The sequence below is a fragment of the Dama dama genome, chromosome X (genome assembly GCF_033118175.1).
Source record: "Dama dama isolate Ldn47 chromosome X, ASM3311817v1, whole genome shotgun sequence".
Taxonomy (NCBI): Eukaryota; Metazoa; Chordata; class Mammalia; order Artiodactyla; family Cervidae; genus Dama; species Dama dama.
In genome coordinates, this window is record NC_083714.1 from 9,853,148 (window position 1) to 9,864,545 (window position 11,398).

The 11,398-nt window shown below is 38.0% G+C and overlaps 1 protein-coding gene across 1 annotated transcript; it reads right to left on the reverse strand.

The window, feature by feature from the left end:
• Positions 1 to 2,944: 2,944 nt before the first annotated feature.
• Positions 2,945 to 3,460, reverse strand: LOC133052198 (late histone H2B.L4-like). The gene has a single exon (XM_061136966.1). The coding sequence runs from the start codon at positions 3,458 to 3,460 to the stop codon at positions 2,945 to 2,947; it is 516 nt and encodes a 171-aa protein (XP_060992949.1).
• Between the last annotated feature and the right edge of the window lie 7,938 nt (positions 3,461 to 11,398).

Consider the following 11,398-nt stretch of genomic DNA (forward strand, 5'->3'; position numbering starts at 1 on the left):
ATACTGGCCCCATTCATACTTGCAATAGTCCATTAACTCTAGTATCAAACCCTACCCCCATTTTACTCTTCAGCAAGTGGTGCTGTGTCTGAGGTATAACAATTTGTTTTTGCTCTCTCCAAAGAAAGAGCACTGAATTTTTTTAAAAATTTTATAGTTTATATCACTTTTATCTAATTCTTTGCATAACAGAAACATCTTCCACATGTTTCATTATCCTAGTCAAAGAGTTATTTACAGCTTATTTTAAATGTTCACATGAAATATTTCACAATAGGATGAAACAATGACCTTTAAAGCAAATCATAATGAATTGTAAATGATTGAAATCCTGCAGAATATTCTCTCTCAACAGATGTCATAAGTTAGAAATTGTTTATCAAGGAAACTAATAGAAAATTAGCAACATCTTTAAAATTCATCACTCCACATATAGGAAGTTTACACAAGTGAAAATCAAATAAAAATCCTCCTGGACCACAAAGAAAAAAGAATGTACAAGCAAAGCCATGAATTTTAACATGAAGCTGAACAGTCAAACATCTAGAGGTAAAAGGAAATGCTGCAGGTTTTATATTGCTGATAATTCTCCTCTACATTGCTGTAAGGGCCTGAAGACATGACCCACTCTGGATTCATGTCCTTAAATCTCCGTAACTAAATATAAATAAAGAACCAAAAAAGAACTGGCACAGTACCACAGTTCCTTCCCCATTAACCTCCAGTCTGATTTTCATAGAAAGGCTATTATCTCTTGAGCTCTGGTCACTCAACCACACTTTGAGTCAACAGCTGTGGCTCACAGGCTGCCAGTCCCCCATTGGCTGTACCAGTGGAGATAGATGCTTGAAATGCTTTTTCTGGACTCTCTCTGATGGATATAAAATTGCAGGTCATGAAAGTTTGTGTTTTAAAGATCAAAAGATTCTCCTCTAGAAAATAACTGATTAGATACATCTGTATGGATTTCTAAAACAATTTCAAAAACCAGAGAATTAGAAAATTGAAATGTGTGTGAAAATTTTGTCTTGCCATTTCTGTACTATAGATCAGTCCCCATTTATATATTTAAATGTTTGATTAACTGGGATATGTTGAAAATAAATAAATAAACTGGGATATGTGGGACAAGTATACTAGAGGTGGTGGATGGGTATGTCAGTTTTTTCACTTTATCTATTGCATATCACACATAAAATGCTTCTGAAGAATTCCATAATACACATTGGGAGAAGGAGAATAAAATGCAAAATTAAAATTCTACGAAAATAATTTAGAACTTATAGAACTCTATCATGAAAGACCTAGAGAAGACACTATAACTGGGATCAAGGAAAGCTTGGAATTTTGTAGTTCCTCCTAGCTTTTGTCTCATTGTTTGGCTGAGAGTGACATCCTTCACAGATTTCCACATCCAAATTCTGTTGTACTGATAAATTTGTTTTAACTTTAAAATTTTTATGGATGTATGTGAGTTACAATATTCTATTTGTTCAGGTTTACAACTTGGTGATTCAATTGTTTTATATATTATACTCTGTTTACATTTATTAACAGATTATTGCTGTATTTCTCTGTGCTATACAGCATATCTTTGTTGCTTATTTTAAAGTTCAAAATGAGTAGTATAAAATAAAATGAAATATTAAGTTCTAATGAAAACCATAGTAAATTACAAAGAACTGAAATTGTGGAGTGCTTTATCTCTCTCCAAGGATGTAGTAAACTTGAAATCAACCTTTTAAAAAAGGAATAGGAAAATCACCAACTACTCTGAGATTCAGCAATATACCTATAGAAAAAAATGTCAATGCACCAAGAAGAAAACACAATGGACATTAAATTCAGTAAATATTCTCTTAAGCATTAGCAGTCAAATACTTGAGGTAGAAGAAGGAGTCATCTTATTTCTCTTAATTGCTGAACATCCTCCTCTTTTGCTGATGCAAAGAACTAGAGACATGTCCCACAACAAGAAATGGATGTATCTGTGTGTGCTAAGTATCTTGAGTCATATGGGACTCTTTGCGACCCCATGGACTGTAGCCAACTAGGGTCCTCTGTCCATGGGGGTTGTCCATGCAAGAATACTGGAATGAGTTTCCATGCCCTCCTCCAGGGAACCTTCTCCACCTAGGGATCAAACCTGAGGCTCCTGTGTCTCTTGCATTGCAGGCAGTTTTTTTTTTTTTTTTTTTTACCACTGATGCCAACTGTGAAGCCCTAAGAAATGGATGCCCGCATGCTCGGTTGTTTGGGTCGTTTCTGACTCTTTCAGACCCTATGAACTGTAGCCTACCAGGCTCCTCTGTCCATGGGATTCTCACAACGTTGTAAAGTAAAATTAATTAATTAATTAAAAAACAGCAACAACAACAACAAAAAAGAATACTGGAGTGGGTTGCCATGCCTTTTTCCATGGGGTCTCTCTGACCCAGGGATCGAACCTGCCATTCCTGCAACTCCTGCATTGTAGGCAGATTCTTTACCGCTGAGCCACCCGGGAGGCACACACTGCTCTTTATCTTGCTATACCCCATATAAAAATATCTGGATGATACCCAAATATAGGTGGGAGAATGAAAATGAAGAAGGCCAATGAAACTTTTAGGGAAAGAATTTTGACCATAAAGATCCCTAAAATCACTGACTGAGAAACCACGAATAGAAATAACCATTTAGGAAAGGGACGAGTTGCAATATGTTAAGAAAAATGTACACGATTTTCCATCGAACAAGTGACACAACCGACGCTTATTGAAGCAAACTTGATGAGGTTTTTAATGTTTTCCTTGGGGTGAAAATGTTTTAAAGATGGAAAGTAGGGCATACGTAAAGAACCCAGAGTGGATGGATATGGCTCTTTATCGCTACAGGTCTTTTCCCTTCAAGTGGTTCGGATAAGAGTCTTTGGTTTGCGATGTTGAAGTGGTCATGAGGCAGTTCATCTGTGGGTGTTGTATCTGATGACCGACTTGGTGGCCTCGGACACTGCATACTTGCTGATCTCCCCAGGCAAGAGAAGATGCACAGCTGTCTGGATCTCTCCACTCGTGATAGTGCAGTGCTTGTTGGAGCGGGCCAGGTGCCCGGCCTCTTCGGCTATCCGCTCAAACATATCCTTCACAAACGAATCCATGACGTTCACGGCCTCGTGGGAAAGGCTCAGGCCTGTGTGCACTTGCCTCAGCACCCTGGGGAAATAGGTGGCGAAGCTTGCAAAGTTGTCCGGACAGCGGCGGCGGTGGTGGCGGTGGCGGCGGCGGTGACGGTGGCGGCGGCCCTTAGCTGTCTTTTGTTTTGCCCTCTTTGGCTCGGCATCATAGGGCTCCGGTTCAGAGGGCTCCGTTTCTGAGGTTTCTGTTTCAGAGGGCTCCGTTTCAGAGGGCTCTACTTTGGAGGTCCTGGTTTCGTTGGTGCCCAGGTCTTCCTCAGAGTTGTCAGAGGATGGTTGAGCCATGTCGGAGCCACCAGTCCCCACTACTCAGAAGGAAGGACAATGAAGGCAGTTGGCGGAGTTTATAAGCCCTGCTTTCCCTGAAGTCACAAACACTCCATATCTGATTGGATAAAATGCAAGGCAGGAGGCCTGTTACTATGGCAGCCCATGTCATGTGACACTGGATGCTCCACCCCCAACTCCCACCGCCCCTCCCCCACGTTTAACCACACAGTCAGTCAAACTCAGTAGTATCTTTAAACTTTCCATGACTTCCACCAGAAAAATCTTTGAACTCTACCCCATGAAGGAGACAGTCATCTGTTCACCTCAGCTGATTTATGTCTACTATTGATGCATGAGAAGTTTGAAAGATGTCACCAAAGTCATTGAAGTTGAAAAATGTAATAATCAGTTAAAGCTTCCTGAGAGAGTCTGACTGACTTCCATAACTCAAGCTCTTTCAGACATCAGAGTGACTCAGGTCACTTGGTGGACATTTTACTCCAACACAGAATCTTTTCCTTCTGATTGACCTACAGTGGCAGGAGCAGAAACTCTTGACTTTCTCAGCAGAGTGCTCCTGAAAATCATAGGAATTAATTAACCAGCTATTATCTCCAAAACTTATCAAAATCAATAATCACTATGAAGAAAATGACAAAATCCCATTCTCCAAATACAGAACACAAACAGAAATAGGAATACTTACTAAAAATATTTAATATTTTGCAAATTTTAAATTTTTTTTAAACATTATTTAGGTCCCCCAAATACCACACAATCTGGAATTGATTAATGATTTATAGTGGTTATTTCTCAGAAAATGATCACTTTTATTGCTGAAAAACCACCAGCGTGAGACAAAAAGAATTAAAAAAGAGAGAAATAAAACACCTAGGCATAAACGTATCTAAGGTGGTGAAAGACCTGTACTTAGAAAGAATAAGACCCTGATCAAATAAATTGAAGATAATGCAAACAGAGGGAAAGGTCCACCTTGTTTATGGACTGGAAGAATTGATATTGTTAAAACAATCGTGCTATCGAAGGCAATCCACATAGTCAATGCAATTCCTATGAAAATACAAGGGCATTTTCCACAGAACTAAAACAAACAATTTTAAATTTTGTATGGAAAGATGAAAGACCCTGAATCGCCAAAACAATCTTAAGGAAGAAGACCAGAACTAGAGGAATCAGGTTCCCTGATTTTGGACTATAACAGAAAACTACAGTAATCCAGTCAGTGTAGTACTGGCACAAAAATAGACACATGGATCTGTGGAACAGGAGAGCCCAAAAATAAACCTATGGGCTTATGGTCAGTTCAGTTCAGTTCAGTCTCTTGGTCGTGGACTCGTTGTGACCCCATGGACTGCAGCATGCCAGGCTTCCCTGTCCATCACCAACTCTCAGAGCTTGCTCAAACTCATGTCCATCAAGTCAGTGATGCCATCCAACCATTTCATCCTCTGTCGTCCCTTTCTCTCCCACCTTCTATCTTTCCCAGCATCAGGGTCTTTTCCAAGGAGTCAGTTCTTCACATCATGTCACAAAGTATTGGAGTTTCAACTTCAGCATCAGTCCTTCCAATGAATATTCAGGACTGATTTCCTTTAGGATTGACTGGTTGGATCCCTTTGCAGTCCATGATCAATTAATCTACAATTTAAAAAAAGCAAGAATGTACAAATGGAGAGACACTCTCTTCAATAAGTGGTGCTGGGATAATTGGATAGCTACATGCAATAAAGTAAAATTAGAACATTCTCTAACAGCATATACAAAAATAAACTCAAAATGGACTGAAGACCTAAATATAATACATATATTGTGTAGGAAGTAATTTTAAGAAACAGAATCCATTAGATATTTTAATGACCTGTGTTTCTTTCACATTTGTAAATTCAGAAATTAAATGAACACATCAGTTATATATAAAAAGACATTAAAAATAGCCACAATTGAGTTTTGAAGGGATAACTGGGACTTCGAAAGTCTCTGATACACAGGAAATCTAGGATGGAGAAGGGAAAAGCAGAGTTGAAGATTGGAAGGAGGAGTAACACTAGTAATTATTCACTTCAGTTGATGATTGAGGAAATAAGAGCCTAGTGAGCAATCACTTTGCAATGTTGTGGTTCACTGTAAAGGCAAAATAAGAGAAATGGCTTGACAGCTTAAGTAGCAATTGCCGGTCTCAACTCACGAATGACGATGTTGATAGGATAGGCATACTCCATTCAGAAACCTTCTCAACATTACCATTGTTTATGGATTCACATAAAAAGAGGACTCCTACACAGCATAGAAGTTAAGTGCAACAGAAAATTCAGGAAACAAAACCATTTCACACTTCTTAGAATCACAAGTTTCTACCCTAACTCGTTAAGATGATCTAATGTCATTCTTTTCAGCCCTCATTCTCTTGTTTTTGAAGTGGAAAACCTTCATGATTTGCAACTTAACATCATAGGAAAGGTGAGAGCATTCATTCAGTCAGAGAAGCTGAAAAGTTCATGTTGACTCCATGTCAGCCAAGGAGGGACTCAAACGGGTAGCCACAGTCACTGAACCACTCTACAGTGAGGTTTTCCTGACTGAACCAATAACTGTCTTCCTGGGGTGTTCAGGTCTGGTGACAGCAGGTAACAAATATGATTATTTATCTACTTTGACAGTAGGGTAACAAGCATGATTATCTACTTTATAGTTGGTTTTATAAAACTAATCAAGGTCATTTATATATTATATAAGTATTAGGAAATGGCCTGGTAGTAAAGAATCCACTGCAATGCAGGAGACCTAGGTTCAATCCCTAGGTCCGGAAGATTCACTGGAGTAGGTAATGGAAACCCACTCCAGTATTCTAGACTGGAAAATTCCATGGACAGAGAAGCCTGGTAGGCTACAATTCATGGAGTCACAAAGAGTCGGACACGACTGAGCGATTAACACTTTCAACACTTTCTCAAGTATTCTAGAGCTCCTGTACAAAATGCGAGTGATTGGGTCACTTAAACAACATTCGTTTATTGTCTCATACTTGTGGAGGCTCTAAGTCCAAATCAAGGTTTTATCTGAGTTGATCTTATGCAAGGTGTGAAACCTCTCCTTGGCTTGCAGATAACTGAAATCCCCCTATACCTGTCCACGTTTTCTTCCCTATGTGTATGTGTCTATGTCTGATTTTCCCTTATTATATGGATATAACGCATTTAGATTAAGACCTACTCTAATGAACATATTTGAACTTGTTTACTTGGTAAATACTCGTCTCCAAATATGATCACATAAGAATATGAGTGTTTATGGCATAGATACATTAATTTTAGAGGCACAAATTCAACCCATAGGAGATATGTATTTTGAACTAAACATGGGAATATTTCCTGCTTCTTCCATCTCATTAAGAGAACACTGGTGACTACTTATGAGAAACAAGGTGGCCCCACCACAGTCATTTTCACAATTCTGTGAATGTTCAGTAATTTCATTTCAGTATTTTATTTCTTTTTCTCTCTGTGAGCGAGAAGACAGTGTGTCATTTTTAATTGTTACAAAGTATTCTTTACACCTATAGTTGTAATTATTTCCTATTGTGTAGGATATAAGAACTTGTAAATACACCACTCTCAGCCAAACATTGAGATGAAATCTTGATAATCCACGAAATCAAACTTTTCCTGAGCCTTTCAGGAAAAGGACAGGGCTCTACAGGACAGAAAAAACAAAAGACATTCTTTAAACTGGCAGAACCTCATGAGATAAAGAAAAAGAATTGAGGTCCTGTGGCAAGATACTAGAGAGAGCCTCCCTGAGTAGTACAGGTATGAAGTGGACAGTGCCTTTTCAAGAATGGGAAATGAAGGTGTGTATCTTTTGGTCTGATATAGAAGAATTCTGATGGGCTATTATATCTCCAGGGCTTTCTCTGGTCACTGCAGTAAATATTTAGGAAATTTGAGTCCAATTATCAAGAATATTATTTAGCATTTTGTGGAAAATTAGAAAAACCTTATAAGAGAACTTTTAAAAAAGAATATGATTCCCAAGGAGACCAGGAAAATCTTCCACCAAAGCAATGGCAAGAAAATATCTCTAGGTGGGACCTTGAGATGATTGTAGACAACTTGAATATAATTTTGGAAATGAAAAGCTCATTTCAGAGCCATTGCATTTTTGAAAAGAGAACTGTGGACCCATAGGAATGAGACATTATTTCACAGAATAATTTCATTTCTATTGTGCTCATTGTTGCTGCTTTCAATACCCCAGTGTTTACCCATATGACATACAAATGTTTTTCCAGTCGATTCTTGTACATTGTTATTACGTGAGAATTCCTGTCAGCAAACCTAACCCACTAGCATGTTTTTATTGGGCTAGGTGTGTTTTACATTTAGTGAATCCAATAATCAAATACAGGGATTAGGAAACCAGTTTTACAACTGCATCATGTAGTCCATGAAGACAGAAGTGCATGGGTGAATGACACTTGACACCTAGGAAGGAGGGAGAGAAATGGGGTTCAATGCTGAAGACCAAGAGGGGAAATGAGCATATATAATTGCTCAATTCAGAGGGTGATTGAAGAAAACAGGCACCTAAAGAATAATCATGACCTAATGGTGTTGGCTACTGCAAGCACAAATTAGGACAAGGGTTTTACTGCTTAAATAACAAACTATAAGTTTCAACCCTAGGGAAATAGTTCAAATGTTTTTTAACATAATTTGTATGATAGAATTTATTGTCAAACATAAACGAGAGCTGAAACTCGTTCAGTTCAAACTATTGCAGAAATAACTGCAGTATTCCTCTATGCAGAGGCATTGTGAAATTCATCAATCTTTGAGAAGATAAGCAGAAGTCATATAGCATGGTAGGTCTGATGCTTGAGCAGGTATTTTGTCATGCACCTGAGGGAAATTTGTTTTAAGTAGGAGTAATATGCAAGTTTACTGTGCTTATTGAGGTAAATAGACTGGATTATGTAATATATCTGTGTAATATAACTGTCTGAAAACTTGAGTCCTTTACCATATTCTGGTAGGTGAAGAGCATTACCCAGAGCCACATAGCTACTGAATTAGAACTGACACCAGGATCCAGGTGATTTCCTGAATCTCACTTCAGTGTCTGATCCATTATTATGCATGGTTTTGCCTTTGAGTGATTCTATCAGAGGATCACAGAAACCATGCTTCTCTTGATGAACCTGCTTGGTAGGAAATATCTCGATATAGAAGAATGACCTTCAATGATTTCAAATCTCCCTTTGGAAAATAGTTCAAGTGAAAAACATATAATAAAGTGTTTCCCTTAACCAAACTCCAACATCGTGCAAGGGCAGCTTTTTATGCTTTTCCTCTCCTTAATTTTTTTCCTCAAAACTGCCCCATTTATGACTCTGTGGATATGCACTTTTCACAATTGAGAAGGATGGATTACAAATAAATGTCAGATATTAGAGGACTCAAAAAGAAGAGGGCCTTGAGGTATATGAGAAAACTCTGTGTCCCTAAGTTGGAAAAATTAGTTATTCAGGCCAGGTCTGTCTGAGTTCCTTTCACCAAGAAATCTGTATTTATATTCTCCTTGCTGTATACCTGCGTGTTTCCTTGTCTATATACATGGCCCTACAAGTGGGAGAGGATGTCTATAGTGGTTAGAATTTTCAGTCCACTTTAGTGTGAAAGCTGTGGCATGCAGTATAAGATTCCACTAAATAGTAGGTGTCCCTCTCCTAGTAATAAGTAAAGAGTAAGCCAATCCAAAGACAGTCACCATAGTATAGTGAACAAAACACTTATTTCTATAGCCTTACTCTGTGTATGACACCCAAAAACATCTCAAGAAGCTTGACTTTGATTTCAGTGGCTATTGGATTCAGGTACTCGTCCCTGAGTACTCCTTCCAATAAGAAGTCTTGTCTGTTTCCCTCTCCTCTTGAGCTGATGAGGCCTTTGATTATTTTGAGCAATGAATAAAAATGGTGGAAATTGTATTAGGCAGTTTACCAGCCTAAAGTTTAAGAAGGAATGTCCTTCTGCCTTGCTGTTTGAGGACATAGAGCTACCATGGAAAAGGTTAGGCTGTCCTGCTGGACCTCCCCACAAGAAAAGAGGCCCCTTTCAGCACCAGGTATGTGTGTGAAGATTGCCTGAAACTTTGCAGTGTAGCTTAGGTATCAGGTGATTATCACTGGGTGGTCTTAGGATGGTTTATATTTTTAACGGATATTTACATTTCACATTTGGAAATTGTGTAAAAAATTTAAAATCTTCCTATTATAAATTGTAATATACAAAGTTATGTTAAACAGTATTTTAGATACTCAGATGTGCTTGAAAAATGGCTCAAATCAATAGACAGCTGAGACACACACATAATTCTAAATGATTAATTGACTATACCCATAGTGAAAAACTGGGCTTTCTTTCTCACAACAAAGGAACGACCAAAGAAAATTCTAATTTTTGTCCTTAGCTATGGATGAGGAATAAAATGTTGCCTAAAGAATTTGTAACCTAAAGAGTGCCTTGATGTAGCTTTGGTATTCTAATTAATGCTATCAACATGGCCCAAGTAATTTCTGTTTGCAAACTCATATATATGGCAAATGCAAATCTAATTGCATTTAGAGGAGCTTAACCCTAAATGAGGCTCCTACAAGTGTTCCTACAATTGAAGCCCCCCTAAACAAATACAACATTCCCCTCTAAAAGGACACCATCAGCATAAACTATAAACCAAGATGGAAACCTATAAAGACTTATAATCAGAGGTAAAGTACAAGCAATTACCTAACATATTTAAATAGATGATAAGATACATAAAACATGAGTAATAAATAGCTAATTATCAAAAGGCAAATAAGCTTTCTAGTACTGAACATCAGAAGAGTAAAGAAATTTTAAACAGCTGAGACAGAAATGGAGAGGGAATATATGATCTGGAAGATAGATGAAATAAATACTACAAAATACTTCATAAAGAGAATAAAAGAATTAAATGGAGGTCAAGAAACCTAAGAAATGGACCAAGAAAATGCATCTCCTCGGCCTACCAGAAGTGACAAACATTTCTTAGGAGTTCCTTTACTTTAGTTGTTTTGTTGAAAGTTTTCACTTTCATCTAAGGTTCAAAGGATTTGTGAACAAAATAAGCCAATCATTACATACAAATAAACAATGCAAGTATTTATTATAGAATTATCTAACCTACTTGCAATATATTAACATTTTTTTAAAAAAGAGAAATAGAGCAGAGGATGCATCACCAAACTGGATTTTGAACAACATTCAGACTTAAACAGGTCTGGGAAGTCACGTGACACAGCACATCTGGAGCCCCAATCGGGAAAAGGTCCCAGGTAGCCTGTCCACTCCATGGGTGAGACTTCAAAGACTGTAGTTCGGGGTTCCCTGCTTATAATCCCAGGCCACAAACTGATTATCATCTTCAATCTGTGAGCAAAACTGCAGCTCTGGTATTATGTTAATTTTTTCCAATGCTATTTGCTTTGTTCTTTAAAACTTGGAGTGTTGCTAAATCCAGGAATGGCTGGCTAGACCTCCTCCAGGGACTAAACAAATTCCAAGATCCACTTTCTATCTATCAATTGTGTGTCTCTTCCACACTCACAGCAGATGTGGCTGACTCCCACAGCAGTAGTCAGGGCAGTGTCCAGGTAGGTCAGAAGCAAAATCAGAGGCCTGTTCCGCTGTGTCTCTGAAGCCTAAACAAGAATATTTATTTAATTTCCCTAATAATAGTGTCTATTGGAGTAAATATCGTGATTTTTCACGTTGTCTCCAATGTCTTTTTCTCTGAATTAAGTTGTAACGATGATAAGATGTTTAGTGTGCAGGACATTTATGCACTCTCAATGCCCAAGAAAAGGATGGGAAGAAGACCAGTGTGGGCAGAGGAAGACATGCACATCTAATG

Coding starts and splice junctions, on each gene's coding strand:
- LOC133052198 (XM_061136966.1), bottom strand. CDS start 3,460: ATGGCTCAACCATCCTCTGACAACTCTGAGGAAGACCTGGGCACCAAC.